Source organism: Myodes glareolus, chromosome 8, assembly GCF_982192425.1.
Source record: "Myodes glareolus chromosome 8, mMyoGla1.1, whole genome shotgun sequence".
Classification (NCBI taxonomy): domain Eukaryota; kingdom Metazoa; phylum Chordata; class Mammalia; order Rodentia; family Cricetidae; genus Myodes; species Myodes glareolus.
In genome coordinates, this window is record NC_142033.1 from 72,034,218 (window position 1) to 72,051,574 (window position 17,357).

At 43.7% G+C, this 17,357-nt stretch overlaps 1 protein-coding gene across 1 annotated transcript in view; it reads left to right on the top strand.

Moving 5' to 3' along the window:
- Poln (DNA polymerase nu) overlaps positions 1–17,357 on the top strand; it is a 167,823-nt gene that overhangs the window by 124,031 nt on the left and 26,435 nt on the right. Inside the window, exons 18-19 of the mRNA XM_085692033.2 lie at positions 112–194; positions 7,159–7,290. Of these exons, the coding sequence (XP_085548159.1) occupies positions 112–194; positions 7,159–7,290 (215 nt within the window). The remainder of the gene's footprint in view (positions 1–111; positions 195–7,158; positions 7,291–17,357) is intronic.

Genomic DNA, 17,357 nt, shown 5'->3' on the forward strand with positions numbered 1-17,357 from the left:
GAGCTTTAAATGGTGGTTGGCTCCAGGGGAGGCAGGGTGCATGTAATTTGAGCTCTGTCCCTCTGCAGACAGTGCCGACAATGATGGATAATATGCCATTTTTTCATGCAGGAAGGGCATTCCCATGGAGCATGTGACACACATGGACAGAGAGCAGACCAAGAAAGTAGTGTACTCCGTGGTCTATGGAGCAGGTGAGCCATAGGGAAGGGCTGGGTTCTTGGTGTCACCCATCAGCCAAAGGCTGTATGCCTACATTTAAGTGGGCCATGCTTCAGAGAAATCACTCTCTAAGTCCCTGTGTGTTATTTACATAAACACTACAGTGGTATTTGTGTCACCAGACACCAATCAAACTACTCCATGCTGCTGACTTATAGTGCCACAGACCCTGTAAGAGGACGCAACAAAGCCAGGTAGTGGTGGCGCACACCTTTAATCCCAGGACTCAGGGGGGCAAAGGCAGGTGGATCTCTGTGACTTCCAGGCCAGCCTGGTCTACAAGAGCTCCAGAACACCCAGGGTTACACATAAAAACCCTGTCTCAAAAAAAAAAAAAAAAAAAAAAAAAAAAAAAAAAAAAAAGGTGCTGAGTGTGACCAGACTCTACCTCACATCCTACCAGTGACAGGCATCATCTCTACACTTAGAAACTCCACTCTAAACACACTCCAAGGTTTTTTAGACTTCCATAACCCCAAAATGGACTCTTGTTGGATTTGGTTCTCCTCAGCACATATTCAATAATAATAAGCCATCCTTCTCTTTCTCCTCTTTCCAGAACCAGACAATGTAACCCTTCTACTTCATCCACTCCCTTTTTCCACTCCCTGAATAGTCTTTCAGTAGTTGTCTTGGTTAGGGTTGTTATTGCTGTGAAGAAACACCACAATCATGGCAACTCTCATAAAGGTAAATACTGCATTGAGATAGTAGCTTACAGCTCAGAGGTTCAGTCCATTATCATCATGGCAGGGAATATGGCAACAGCAGGCAGGCATGGTGCTGAAAGTAGCTGAGAGTCCTACATCTTGCAGGCAACAGGAAGTTGACTGACACACTGGATGGTATCCTGAGCATAGGAAACCTCAAAGCCCACCCCCACAGTGAAACGGTTCCTCTAACAAGGTCATACCCACTCCAACAAAGCCACACCTAATAGTGCTGCTCCCTATGAGATTATGGGTAGTTACATTCAAACTACCACAGCAGTGTTTTGTTTTGTTTTAATATTTTGTTTATGTTTAGATGTTCTGTCTGCATGTACATCTGTACACCATGTATGTGCACTGGCCCCCAGAGACCAGAAGATGGCATCAGATCTGAGTGAACTGGAGTTACAGATGGTTGTGAGCTGCTATGTGGGCACTGGGAATCAAACCCCCATCCTCTGGAGGAAGAGGCAGTGTTCTTAACCGTTGAGCCATCTCTCCAGAGCCTGAAGTGTTTTCTTTTCTTCCTTTGGGCCATGCTAAAACAAGGACTAGTTCCCCTCAGAAGAGGATCGGTCTGTCTGTTGTCACAGAGCCAGGCCTCCATGGGCCTCCTTCTTGCTTTGGTAGATACTACTTTGAACACATTGGGATTTGTGCATAGACCATGAGAAGAGTCACCTCCTGACCACTGAAATCCTATGACTAGCCAAAGAAAGTCAACAAAACTACACAGGCCTCAGTGTACATTGCAGCATAGTACATATTTGTCACCCCTAGACTCCACAGTCTCTGTGACTGCAGTGCATGGATGTGCATCCCAAATGCTTCTTCTCCATCAACAATACTGTCTTGTCCAGATCCCTCTCCAGCACTCATGGGAATGTTTTCCCCACATGCACAAAATTCATCCATCTTTTTTCAGTACTCCTTCTCAGCCATTATCCACCACTGTACCAGTTACCCATAGCAAGGCAGCAAGCTACCACAGAAAACCCTTTTGATGGAGCTGGAGAAATGGCTCAGAGGTTAAGAGCACTGCCTGCTCTTCCAAAGGTCCTGAGTTCAATTCCCAGCAACCACATGGTGGCTCACAGCCATCTGTAATGAGGTCTGGTGCCCTCTTCTGGCCTGTAGGCGTACACACAGACAGAATATTGTATACATAATAAATAAATAATTTTTCCTCAAAGTTTATTAAAATACAAAAGTCTCCATTTCCACCCCTCCTCCCAACCCCCTCCCACTCCCCCCACTCCCTGTCCTCCTCCTTCTCCATCCCCAAGAGCAGTCAGGGTCTCCCGCCCTGTGGGTAGTTCAAGCTCCTCCCCTCTCCCTCCAGGTCCAGGAAGGTGAGCATCCAAACAGACTGGATCCCATAAATCCAGTATATGCAGAGGAAACAAGTCCCAGTGTCATTGTCAATGGATTTTCAGAAAGACTCCGGGCCAGCCACTTTCAGAGAATCCGGCCTCATTCAGAGAATCTGGCTGGATCACGTGCTCGCTCAGTCCTATGCTGGAGAGGATGTGGAGTGAGGGGAACACTCATCTATTGTTGGTGGGAATGCAAACTTGTGCAGCCACTGTGGAAATCAGTGTGGCGATTTCTCAGGAAACTGGGAGTCAACCTCCCTCAGGACCCAGCAATTCCACTCTTGGGAATATACCCAAGAGATGCCCTATCATACTACAAAAGTATTTGTTCAACTATGTTCATAGCTGCACTATTTGTAATAGTCAGAACATGGAAACAACCTAGGTGCCCCTCAATAGAAGAATGGTTAAAGAAGGTGTGGAACATATATATATTAGAGTTTTACTCAGCGGTAAAAAACAATGACATCTTGAATTTTGCATGCAAATGGATGGAAATAGAAAACGCTTTACTGAGTGAGGTAACCCAGACCCAAAAAGAGGAATATGGTATGTACTCACTCATAAGTGAATTCTAGCCATAGTTAAAGGTATTTGAGTCTATAATTTGTGATCCTAGAGAAGCTAAATAAGAAGGTGAACCTGAAGAAAATCATATAGTTATCCTCCTGGATAGTGGAACTAGGCAAGATTGCCAGGCAAACTCGGGTGCATGGGGAGTGGGGGGTGGAAGTAATTTTTTTTTAAAAAAAAAAAAAAGAAAACCCTTTTGTTACCTCCAAGTCCATGTGGTGCCTACCCTGCAGGCTACATTCAGTATGCTAACTGGAACTGTGATGTCTTCTGTGTGGTACCATCAGAGGCTCTGTTGATATTCCGCTTTCCTCAGCTTCTGTTTCCTGCTGGCCCCATGGGCCTCTGGAATAAACAGCCTGCGCTGTCACCGCTTCACACGTCAAAACGGCTGGCTGCACAGTACCACCTGGATACCGCTCATCTGTTAGGGTAAAATGCCCATCCTGAGCACGAGCCCAAGAAGCTAGGAGTGCTCATTAGTTCTGCCTGCTAACTAGTGCAGAGAAGCACAAAGCACCCACTGAACAACCAAAACTCCTTTGAGAACATCAGATCATATGACGTGTCTAGAAAGCAGCATGGAAGCCAGTAATCAAACCTAGGGGAAAGGGACAGTCATGCGGTGATGGGTCTCCTGTCCCATTTCCTCCTTAGCCTCCCCTTACTACCCCTCCTCCAGACCTCAGAGGTTTCTGCCCTGGAAGAAAGCTGCATTCTGCCAGACAGATTAGAACCTGGTACCTTGGATCCTCCACCCCCACCCAGGCTCAAATCCCAGTCAACTCTTGACCTGCTAATGTCACAAGAAGCCCTGTACCTCTTTGCCCATCCCCTTTGCCATAAAGGCTTTCATATGGTTGCTGGAGCCACAACTGGCACAGTTAACTCACGCCACCGTCATCTGCTTCCTGTTTGTCTGGGTCCTGTTTCAAGGGTGAGCTATGTTGCTAAGCTTCCAGAGGTCTCTTGGCCCTCCAAGCTGGAGCTAGCTCAATAGCAAAGTAGGGTTGTAGGATGAATGTGTGATTCTCTTGAGTGTTGCCTGGCCCTTGCTCCTCTAGTACTAGGGTCACCCCTCACCACAATAGTTGTATCCCAGAGAAAGATGGCCTCACAGCACCCACTGGCTCCTTCTGAGCTTTTACTTTATGTTTTCTGGAGAGGAAGAGCGCCTCACTGTAAATAAGCAGTGAGTCATTAGCTATGATGCTGGTGAAGGGAGTAATTTGCTGCTTTTAGCCCTGTGGTGACAGAGGCTCCCACCCTGAGCTTCTATCTCTGTTGCTCCATTGTTCCTGCTCCACCGACAGCTGGAATTACTGTGTGTCTGCTGTTCAGTTCATGCTGTCTCTATCCCACCCCCCTTATTTGAGCCAGAACCTTGCTGATGAGCAGGCTGAGGGCATAAGTGAATCACCAGGCCCCAGTGCTGCCAGGGTCTTGGGAAACCCAATGGAGGAACTTTGGACAGGCAACTTGTGCTAGCAAACAGGAGTGTGTCCACAGAAGCCATCTCTGAATAACCCAGCAGCTGCCATAGTAGTGCTGAGCCAGGGAGAAACATAACTCCAGTGCAACCTTCAGAAATCAGTTATGTGATCATTGTGAGGACTGTGGTGAGCACAGAAGGGAAAGCCACAGGGCTATGAGACGAGCAGAGAAGCACTGGAAGAGATGTAGGTGTGCATGCCCAGTCACCTGCAGCATATACGACTGTCTGCCTGGCCTCCTATGACCTCAAATTCATGTACTCTTGTGTTATCTGGGATCTTGACCCAAGCTGGCTCACAAGTCTACTACTTCTCCTGTAGCCAGCTGAATTCAGCATCTGCCAACTTACTGGGCATCTCATCTTGCTGGGCCTGCAATAGAAACCCTAGCTAAGACACTATCCTGAGCACAGCAGAACCCTTGTGTCTTCTGGAAGTCATTCCTAACCCCCAGGCTTGCTGGGCTTGTGCTTTCTAAGGGTTAGCCTAGTGCTGAGTCCTCACCATGATTCCTCAGTGAACTCCATATTCAGCTGTATAATCCACTGGTGCTTACTGGATGCATGCAGAATGCCAGACACACCCTGTACCAGGAGGACAGTAGATAAGGGTTCAGCCTGCTCCAAGCACCTGACTCTGTCAGGAGAAACCAAGTCTCAAACTGAGTGCCCAAAGGATTGTATTTATGATGGAGCCCAGAGCAGCAGCATCTGGGCTGTACAGGAAGTTCTGTTCAAGTAGACCAGACAGCATTCCTGGGCTCTCTGTGACTAGGCACTTGCTCAGCCCTTGAAACAGAAGTGCCCTAGTTATATTTCTGTTGTTATTTTAAAAAACCCTGCTGGAAAGCAGCTTAGGGAAGAAAGGTTTAATTATACTTACAATTCTAGGCTGCAGTCCATTATTATTGTAGGGAAGTTAAGGCAGGAACTTAGGCATCGCATCCATAGTCAAGAGCAGAAAGAGAAGAAACACATGGATCCTTCCTTGCTGCTTGCTTGCTGCTCTCTTAGATCATACAGAAGCCTTGCCTCTGGGATAGTGCTGCCCACAGTGAGCTGGGCCTTCCTACATCAGTCAAAATTATTTCCTATGGACATGCTCAAAGACCAGCACGATCTTAGATAAGTCCTCAGCTGAGGCTCTCTTCCCAGATGGCTCTACTTTGTGTCAAGTTAACAATTAAAACTAAGGAGCATAATCTGCCCCTTAACTTGGCATGCAAGTGCCGTAACTTTCCACTCCTTGATCTGGAAGTCTCACTTTATTTTTTTATTTTTATTTTATGTGCACTGGTGTTATGCTTGCATATATCCAACATAGCGTTGGATCCCTTGAAACTGGAGTCACAAACAGTTGTGAGCTGCCGTGTGGGTGCTGGGAAATGAACCTCCATCCTCTGGAAGAACAGCCAGTGTTCCCAACTGCTGAGATATCTCTCCAGCTCTCATATTAATTTTATAATGTAAAATACAATCCAACTCCAAAAACCTCTAAAAGTCTTCAAAAATTCCAGCACTCCAAAAGTCCAAAATCTATTTTAAATTTTCTTAACTATAGGCTTCTATAAAGACAAAAACAATTTTCATATTTAAATGTTCTTCCAAAAACAAAGCAAAAGCTGCCATTAAAACTCCTAAAGGTTTCAGCCAGCTAAGGCCAGAAGAGGCCTCACTAACGAGGAAATCAAAAAGCGATTCTGAGAGGTTAGAAAGTTCCTCTACTAAGGATCCTTCCCTGTCTTCATAGACACAGAACTCAAGCCCTGAGCCATGGTTTCTAGGACAAGTATCTGAAAGCCTCTTAGGTGCCCTTTGTGCTGGCCAGTTCAAAGCTCAATGTGGTTTCCTCTTGCCCTAGTAATGACCTTCCCAGGAATCAACTCTTGGAATCCCTCAAAAATCAGCTCTGGTCACCCCCAGAGCCCAGGACTTTCCCCACAATACTACTGTTAAGCAAAGGTCCTGGTACCTATTCCTGGGGGGAAATAAAAGAAGACAATTACATGTAAACACCAAATAGAAGCCACACTTGGCTGAGTTTGTTTCATAGGATTCCCTGACTGACCCTAGGGCTAAGGCTAAAGACTTTTTTCTCAATTCACGAATGAAGAAACAGATTTATTTAGAGTTAAGCAACTTCCCCAAGACCACCAGAACCTCCTGTGGGTGACAGAGCTGGTCAGACCCAGGCCTGTGTATCCAGTACCTGCACCCAGCCAACTTGAGGCTTATGTGCTGTGCTGTGCTGTGCTGTGCTGGAACCACCTCCACCAGAGACCTTCACAGCTTCACCGCTGCTTCTTCACAAGAACTTTGCCTCTTTCAGGAGCAAAACACTGATCTAGGGCAAACACATGTATTCTAAAATAAGAATGCTAAGCATAGGGGCTCCTGAATGCCATGTTTCCACATTTGCTAATCAACTCTGCTTTCCTTGTTCCTGTGGGCCCTGCCACTTCCCCCAGTCCTACATTCATATCTTTCCTTGGCTAAGTGAGAGTAGGTACTGAGTTTGCCTGAGCCCAGCTTCACATCAGCTCCTGGCGGGCCTTCAAGACTGCTAAGGATACAGGGTTTAAATGGTCCTCTTTGGGTCAACTGCCACCCAGCACCTAGTGTGTAAAGTCCAAACCAATATTATCCAAATCAGCCACATAAGACCCACACCACCTTATTGGCCACATTGTCCCTGAGGCCTGCAGTTAGCTCATTTCCACACACCCTATTCTTACCTGATATGGGTTAGGCCTGATTTCTGGTGGTATGTCTTTCTGATTCACAGGGAAAGAGCGGCTTGCGGCTTGCCTTGGAGTCACTGTGTCAGAAGCCACCCACTTTTTGGAGAGATTTTTGCAGAAGTATAAGAAAATCAAGGACTTTTCCCAGACGGTTATTGCCCAGTGTCACCGTGCAGGTAAACCAACTGCACCGAAGCCCCTCCTCCTACAGTAGACAGTGGTGTCCACAGATTCTCATTTTGTGTCTGTGTGGATAGACAAGTGAGTGTCTGTATGGTTTGTGTATGGGTTACTGAAGTTGGATGGAGGTGGATGGGAGAGTCATATGCCCCTGGATCAACAGGACTAAAAGACTCCATGTGGAAAGGAAGGGGTTAGAGCTAGGTGCTGCTGTCTAGGGGACCAGCCTCCAGCAGCACAGGGCTTTGACAGGAATCCACTGAGTCGGTGGAGTCGGCGAGGCTAAACTTTTCTCTCTGAAGTGGGTTAGGGAGAAAGGCACAAAACTCCTCATGTTTTCCTTCTTTATTCCTATTCTTTTTCTCTCTCTCTTTATTCTCTCTGTCTTATCTCATGTTGTTTTACAGCTTTTATACCCCAACAGAATCTTCCAAGCAGTACAGTTGCATTCCATTTCTCAAGTGAATGATTATAGGTAAAAACATGTTTTTCATCTCCCTGACATGATTAAAAAACAGTCATTCCCATAACCCACATACAATGTATCTAGATAGTGAGCAAGCAAGAGGCATTGTTTTCACTGACAGGATGCAAATTGTGGTTACAAAGAAAGAGTCAGTTACTTAATTATGAAAGGTGATCTTAAGCCTGGCGGTGGGGGTGCACACCTTTAATCCCAGCACTCGGGAAGCAGAGGCAGGCCGGATCTCTGTGAGTTCAAGGCCAGCCTGGTCTACAAGAGCTAGTTCCAGGACAGGCTCCAAAGCTACAGAGAAACCCTGTCTCAAAAAAGAAAAAAAGAAAAAGAAAGGTGATCTTATAAGGAATTTTGAGGGAGCTACAAAACAAACTGTACACAAAAACAGTCAGCTGAACTTCTAGTTTTCAGGGTGCACACCCATTTATCAATAACAAAAGGTTGAGGTCAGGAATCCATGCAAGAAATCAATCCTCACCTTAATTTATTAACCAGATTTAGCAAGGGGAGCTAGTAACAATCAGGCTGTTTTGTATTTTTGACCCTAGCATAATGAGTCAGACAGTTCAGCTATGTGTCTTTGTGAACCTTAGCTTGTTTTGGAGTTACTTATTTTAAAACTATTAGCAAGGCATCTGGTCTAACCTGAAGTTATAATGAAGCTTTGTTTTAGCTAATGGTACATGACTGTCTTTTTTTAGCCTTAAAAGAATTAGAACAGCCTGGTTCCTGGACTCAGGTGCTTTCCTTTTAATCATTAGCCTGAGCAACTTCTGAAGTGGGGCTCATGAGTCTTAGCTATGAAACATATTTTTGTATTTGCTTTCATTTATCAAAACATGATATAGGCTATCATTATTTTTATCAAATTTGACAGTACAGCTTAAGGAGGGGTCATCTTCCTACAGTCCACAGGCAAAAATGCCCAGTAGAATGGGGTATTTCCAAGATATAAACACACCATATTACAGGCAGTGGCGATCCAAGATATAAACACACCATATTACAGGCAGTGGCGATCCAAGATATAAACACACTATATTACAGGCAGTGGCGTTCTCCCCATGTCAACTCACACCATGCTAGACTCCAAAGAAACAGAGCAGCAGCAAACATGTAAAGTCACAGCAGAAACAAAAGACATTCCAGGGTCTGCAGTCCCATGGCCTTGCCTAAACAAAACTAGCCCGTCAGAGGAGTCCCTTCTGCTGGCTGACACCTGGGACTTCAATTGCAACTCGCTGCTCCTCCGGAAGGGCCCACAGCAACTAGGTTCTGGCTGTAGCAAAAAAATAAACAAGCTTGAATTAACATAATAACTACACATATAGGTAAAACTAGACAGATAAAGCCCTACGCCTGAAAGCTAGCTGGACTTGGTGGTGCACGCCTTTAATCTCAGCACTCAGGAGGCAGAAGCAGGTGGATCTCTCTGAGTTGGAGGCCCGCCTGGTCTACACAGGGAGTTCCAGGACAGCCAGGACTATTACACAAAGAAACTCTGTCTCAAAAAAAAAATCCTGAAAGTGGACCATATATTCCTGTGAAAGGCTTATAGCCCAATAATACAGTATCTCCACAAATAAGATATATCTGTGAACACAGCATAATAAGGATGTAGCTTTATACACACTCTGTGAGATCCCGTTTGTCCTCTATTTGTTTGGAAATACATTGAAACACTTAGTAACTTTAGATTTTCTATATTTGCATGTGTGTGTGTGTATTCCAATAAAGCAAGTCTCATCAAAAAGTGAGATTTACCTATGTATCTGCTTTAATTGGAGATAAAATGGTGTTTTTATTTATTTTTTAAATATATATTTATTTAATTTTCATGTGCTTTATATATATACATATATATATATTGCTTTAATTTTCAAGCAAAAAAATAAGTGTTTTTGCTTGCATGTATGGTATGTGTGGTTGGTGTTGTGGAAGCCAGAACAGGGCATTGGATCTCCCTGGAACTAGAATTACAGATGGTTGTGGGGCACCATGTGAATGGGAACCAAACTCAGGTTCTGCAAGAACAGTCAGTGTTCTTAACCACTGAGACATCTCTCCAAACTAAGAATGGGTTTTTTTGTTTATTTTTATAAAGATTTATTTATTCTATATACAACATTATGCCTCCATGTATGCCTGCAGGTCAGAAGAGGGTACCAGATCTCATTACAGATAGTTGTAAGCCACCATGTAGTTTCTGGGAATTGAACTCAGGACCTCTGGAAGAGTAGCCAGTGCTCTTAACCTCTGAGCCATCTCTCCAGCCCCCAAGAGTATTTTTAAAAGAGATATTTGTAACTGTGGATTCAACGCACACACATATATACACATATATATTATAATATTATATATAATAAATTTTAGGAAAGAGCTGCAAAAATCACAGAAGGAAGAAAATAAATGGATGATCACATATTAACAACAAGCAGTAGGATTAATGACTGGTGCAGAGATAACACTCACAAATCACTATTAACAGGATGAAAATTAAAATTGGATTGAACTGGCAGGACTCCATTCCTGAATATGAGCTCTCACATGTGTTCCCAAGGTACAGCAGACACCTGTAGTTCTCAAATGCTCTCAGGGCCTCAAGAGATTATAGCCTGGAGCCTGTGCTTGTGCTCATGGTTCTGAGCAGCCACCACAGGCTTGTCCTTGGCCTGCCTGCAGATGCCATGGGCAGCATTGGTGCCCAAACACCTCTTATTGGTCAAAGGGAGCCTCCACAAACCCCCAGCACAATCAGATTCCACAGCTCGCTACTCACTTAGACCGTTGTCATCGCCCCACATCCAGCAGGTCTCCATCTGTCCTAACTACTGTCCACCCGGGAGTCTCAGTAGAAGTTAAAATACTGTCTATTAGAAGTGATGCAATAGTGTTGGTCTCAGTGTTGATGAGAACTTATGAAGACACTGTCTTCTCACATGCAACAGGTGGAAATATAGTCACAATACAGACTCTTGAGTAACACAGCTGCACACTGGGGGTGACTTATAAATGTTGCCCATTAAGCTACTCAAGTAATCTTCACAATATATAAGAAGTGGGTGATGAATTAAAAAAAGGGGGGGAGAAGTGGATGATGGTGCTGCCACCATTTTACAGCAGAATAAAATGAGTCAGCAAGAGATCCAGGCAAAGCCTGAATCACATGGTCACCGGTAGAGTGAGTGTAGTTCAGCACTCTTCTCTGGTACAGACATCACCTCTCCTCCTTGTTCTTTCTTAAAGGAATGTGGGGTGATAAATACCCCAAGCATATTAGAATAATCACTAGGTTATTGGCCAAGATTATCTGGATGCCTAGCATGTTATCATGCCAGTGCTAAGGACGCAGTTCCTCACTTTCACACCTTACCTTTTGGCAGGTGAGACAGAGAGCCCATGGGATGCAACAAGCATTACATCCCATGTGTGGAAGACACCAAAGGGTTTCAGGACAGAGAGAGAACCCAGAAGAACTGCCAGCTACAGCCTTGCTGAGGAGGTGACCAGGGCTAGGTCTTGAAACATCAGAAAGGGCCTAGGAAAGTCCCCAATGTGAGCAAGTGGGGAAACCTGGGCAGAGTATGAAGAGAATAGATGGGTTGATCAAGCCCAGCCCATCCATAGAGCTTTACATGGCAGGCATCTGAGTTTTGTCTTGAAAAAAAATTAGTCCAGCAACACTGTTGCAAGAGATTTGGAGAGTCTGAGGTCAGAGCTACAACCGGAGGACAGTCTTGAAGTAGCAAAGGAATTAGGAGCAGAGATGAAATGAGGAAAAACAGAGATGTCACTGAAGGAGAGAGATGCCAGAGAGTCTGGGACTCAAACATCTGATTGCCAGTGCTAATGGGGTCAGGCTCTCAGGTGTCCATGTACTCTACCATCCTCAGTTCAAGCAATTACAGTCACACCAGTTACTCCTAAAGCCCAGAGAGGCCAGGCCCACAGCTTGTTCACATAGTCCCTTACTCAAAATGCAAAATTGTCCAAACCAAGATATCTCGACTGCAGTCAATAATGACTCCTGATGCTTTTACTCCAGGTTCCTCTACCTCTTTTCCCATGCCTGGTGCCTTCGAGAGGCCGCTGCCATTTTTAAAATTTAACTAGGAATGAGTGGGTGAGATGATGGGTTCCTGTACCAATATTCTCATGGCTCACCTCTCACTCCTAAGTGTGAGGTGAAGGAATGCCAGGTGTCCTGACATGAGAATGACATCCAGAGTATTGCTTCTACCCTGAGCACCAGTGTGGAGTGGCAGGGCATTAGGTCCTCTTGAACTACAGATAGAAACTCATCACCAGTGCTGGAAATGCTGGGTAGAGGATAAACAAGGTTTGAAGCATGTATAGTCAGATGGCATCCACTTTGGAACACAGTTCAGTCACTCTGGGACAACCATGAAACAGGCACATGAGTTTCAGACACTTGGTGGTGAGTATCCTATTGCTTAGGTTGCCAAGAGAAAAAAAAAGATGAGATGATTCCTGTAAGTTCCTATGTCTGGAGACACACAGCACAATAGCTGGAGAAGACCCACACAGAATAACCACTGGGAGCAGCCAGCAAGGTGGCTCTAAGTTCATATAGGCCGGAGTTAACTCACCGAATACCTGATACAGCCAATAAATGTTTCACAAGAGCCACACCTTATAGCTCCACAGAAAGATTACTCTAGCTTCCTCACCCCTAGCACAAAGACAGGCCTCAAAAGTCAAGAAGATGGCCGGCCAGTGATGGTGCATATCTTTAATCCCAGCACTTGGGAGGCAGAGGCAGGCAGATCTTTTTGAGTTTGAGGCCAGTCTGGTCTACAGAGTGAGTTCCAGGACAGCCAGGAGAAACCCTGTCTCGAAAAACCACACACACACACACACACACACACACACACACACACACACACAAAGTCACGGAGATATACAAGTGATGTAGACCTGCCAAGAGAGTCACAGATAGAGAGCAAAGACACTTGTGCTCAACAACATGAAGTCGATGGTACCCAACATCCAGTCAGAAGCTATTGACATAGTAACCAAATTGCTGAGTCAGAAGCTTGGTACCCTGTTCTTGTTTTGCATATCACCCATGAAGTGGGTACACAGAACCTTGTCACTCCATGACAATTACTTTGGGGCTGGAGTACAGCTCAGTGCATTAGCTAGCATAAAGGTGAGAGACTAGATCTCAGTACTTACCCTACCAACAACAACAAAAAGTTATAGATTCTATATGTAGAGAATTCCTCTGATCCTTGAATCTATGAACTCACCAATGAAAGATATGCTTCTGACCCACATCAAGTTAAAGAAGTTCCTCTCTGCTCAGGAACGTGTGAAACCAACTGTGAGAGCTATTCTTGGTTGTCAACTTGACTACATCTGGAATTAACTAAAACCCAAAAATGGAAGGCACAGTTGTGAGGGATTTTTGCTTTATTTTAAGTAGGAAGATCCACTTCTAATCTGGATCTTTGAGATAGGAAGACAACTCCTTCATTTGATCTGAGAGACCCCACCTCTAATCCGGGCTACACCTTAACTACTGGATTTCTGTATTTTCCATTCACAGTCAGCCATTGGATTAGCATCTTGCAAGTCATTCTAGTAAATCCCATTTCTATATATATAGAGAGATCCATCCTATAAGTTCTTTAACTCTAGAGAACCCTGACTAATACAGATTTTGGTACCAGAATTGGTTCTAGAACAACAGACATATAAAGATGAATAGACTTTTCAATTTGCCGACACCTACGGTTACCAAATCCTCTAGAAGCTCTTCCCCTGGGAGCATGGAGAGTACTGAAAGCCCACGGTGTGAAATATTTTACTAACTTAAGGAGACAAATGCATTAGATTATTCTGATTCATCAATTGTAAATGGCAATGGATTTGTTGACCCTATATCTGAAACTTTTGGCAGTTTGGGGAAAAAATAAAGAAAACGATGATGCTGGTCAACATCTCTGGATAAATTGACAAAGAATAAGGATGAGCTCCATGATAAAAATCTACCAATTTCTTGCATCTCAAAATACAGTGGAAGATGACAGAGAGTTTAGTGATAAAATTGACTGGCTCTTGATTTGTACAAACAGTGTAAAAGTTTCTAAGTGTGCCTGGAAGAGAATCTTCTCTTCGGTAGCCACAGAGCTCAAATTGCAGAAGACCAAACCAAAGCCCTCATATAAGGCTGGCTGAATTACAGCAAAAAAATACAGATGGTGTCCTCAGTTAGAGTAAGGCCACTAATTGGTAAAGAATAGACCCTGTAATGTGGGTCAGGGCTGTCTGGGAGGAATCTTTTGAAGCTGAAAACTTTGAGTCCTCGGGTTCTCTAGAGTTTATCTCTCCTGAAGAAGTAGTCTCTCTACCTTTAGCCCCACCCCTTGAAATATTACCATTTTCACCTTTGACCAAGGAAACAAATCCTTCATTGTCTGCTGCTAAACCAGCGGGACTTCTTCTGAGAGAGATGCCAGGCTAGACAATACTGGTATCCCTCAGCGCCCACCAATGATTGCCTCTAGGTTCTCAGCCTTCCTAATGCCGCAGTCCTTTAACACAGATCCTTATGTTGTGGCGACTCCTCATCATAAAACTGTTTTTGTTGCTACTCTATGACTGTAATTTTGCTACTGTTAGGAATCATAAAGTAAATATCTGTGTTTTCCAGTGGTCTTGGGGGACTCCTGTGAGGGGTTGTTCAACCCCCCTGGGGGTTGACACACAAGTTGAGAACATTACTTTAGACCTAGAACCAGACTTGGAGCAGGCTCCTAGAGGTGATGTAGAAAGTGTAATCCATGAAGAGGTGTGTTACACTACTAAATAGCTTACTGAGAGTGCTAATTTATTCAAGCAGAAGTCTGAGCACTGTGTGGGGCTGGATTTGAAAGGTGTAGGATAATGGTGGAAAGAACATGAACTGGTTCAGGCTGAGTTTATGGCTCTCTGAGTGAATATTCTAGATTTAATATGAAAGTTCACATGGTTTTTTAAAGGGTGTTTAAAGTTTGCTTGAATGGTTGGCTGAAGCATTTGTCAAGAGATGGCCTCCTAAAAAGAGCTGGAGATTCCTGATGTCTCTTGGCTTAGTGTTGATGGGTGGATTTTAAGGCTCAGGAGAATAGCAGTGCTGGAGCGGGTACACTATGTAAAACCTAATCCTCCCCAATGGAAAGGCCTGGGGGATATGCCCTATAAGACACAAAATGGTGAGGGGGCACCAGCATATTTGAAGAGCTTCATTGTCGCCCTTTTTCTTATGCCAGGCCTTAGGGTTAGAGATGGTGTTGTTCAGTTGGATGAATTAAATGCAGTGGGTTTAATTGGGACCCAAGGTAGCAGGGGCCAGGTGGCAGCAGTGAATCACCCAAGGCAAGGTGATTGTGGTGATTTGAAAGAAAATTGCCCCCAAAGGGAGTGGCTCTATTAGAAGGTGTGGCTTTGTTGGAGTAGTTGTGGTCTTGTTGGAGGAAGTGTGTCATTGTGGAGTCAGGCTTTGAGGGGTCATATACACTCAAACCATGCCCAATGAGGCAGTCTATTTCCTACTGCCTGCATAGCAACATGTAACAGCTCCTTCTCCAGTACCATGTCTGTCTGCATGCTGCCATGCTCCCCATCATGATGATAATGGATTAAACTTCTGAAAATGTAAGCAGCCACCTCAATTAAATGTTTTTCTTTACAAGAGTTGCTGTGGTCATGGTGTCTCTTCCCAGCAATAGAAACCCTAAGACAGTGATCGTAGTTAATGTAATGGGCATCACAGACAAGTAATGCCCATGATGGCCTAACCCATTATTGGTCCACACAAGCAAAGTGAATTTTATGGTGGCATGATTTATATGGACCTGTGTTGCTGGCTAATCAGTCATGATATTTCCAGGCATGAAATATGTAAGAAACCCACTAAGTTTTTGTTTGATCTGTATAAGCAGAAAAATTTGTAAACAAATGAAAAAAAGGGTTCAAAAGATAGTAGCAAAAAGCAATCTCAGCCCATGGACCAATTTCCAGACTTGCTAGCTTGCAGACCTGAAGGCGTAAGTCACAGACAATCCCACACCAGTTTGGAATTATGATTAATATAATGGTTATTTATTCAAAGGGGAAAAAACTTACAGATTACCGTCCCAGACAACAGCCCCTCCGCGCGAACAGGAAAGGAGTCCAGGGGCCGGAAACGGAGCCGGAAGACAAAGAGAGAGTGGAGGACAGCCGCTGCTTTTTTTAAAGGGAGAGACCACGCCCCAATGGGCTGGTAACTCAGCGGCGATTGGCTGAAGGAGCTGAAGGAACTCCCACAGCATCTCCCCCTTTTGTTTAAGTAAGAGAGTTCTAAGCCTACTACGCAATTATATACAATAAGTACAAACCTACGAAATTATATACAATAAATACAAATATCCTATTCTAACTAGCTTAAGTCTTGTATAACAAATAACTTGGCCAAGTCATGAAAGGAAAGTAACTACATTTATATAATCTTCAATCCCATCGAAGATCTGAGAAGGGAAATAATGTTATCTGAGTAATTAGGAAGTGCAATCAAACAACTTCAAGAACATGTAACAAATCGCAGAGACAACTGGCTACCTGGACAAACACCCAAAGTCACATTTGCAGCGTTGAAGCAACCAACTTTGGCTAAGGCCTGATGTAACTGACATACCATTTTCAAAGGCAAGAAACTTCAAAACTATCTTACCCTGTCTTGGCAGGATATGACAGTCTTGTTTTATCCATTTACGGATATTCTGTAACTCTGTCAGTAGTTGAGGTATGAGCATTTCTTTACCCAAAGGCCAGTTCTGCCAAGAAGAAAGGCTCCAGGTGGAGTGTCTTTGGTGCTCAACATTCTCTCGGGCATAGATCAGTGTTGCCAGGAGTGATTGTGTCTCCCTACCATAGAACTCTGAATTAGATTAAAGGCCATTTTCTACAGCTCTTTGAAGAGGTTGAAGATTATCTATCTATACTGAATATAATCTCTATATATCTAAAGAACCTGATTAGTCTAATTATAAATGACAAACTTAGATGACTGTTGATCTATATAATTCTCAATATCTATCTAACTTAAAGACTGAGATAATAAACAAGTGTGCAATAAATGAGGACAATGAGACCTCCAAATATAAACAATGTGCAAGTATACATTGCAATATGGTAAATATATATCAATACATAAACAATATATAAGTATCTTAATCAGAGGTAGAAGTGTACAATGCAATATGGTAAATATACATATATCAATACAATATATATATACAAATACATAAAAATGTTTTAAACAGAGGTAGAAGCATGAAGCATGCATGCATAAAATAGTCAACATAATTTAACTTTGTATCAATATATAAGAATCAATACCAATATGTTTGTCTAAAAGCAATAACTCACAAGTACAAATCTATTTATCCCATAATCCAATTATCCCTCCTTTTTTTTTTTTTTTTTTTTTTTAGGATTCCTGTGCTTATAAAATTCCTCCCCCAACCCTCAACCGTATACTAATTATAACCAACCCCTAAATGATGTTCCTAAACCCAAGGACAAACTTTATTGGGA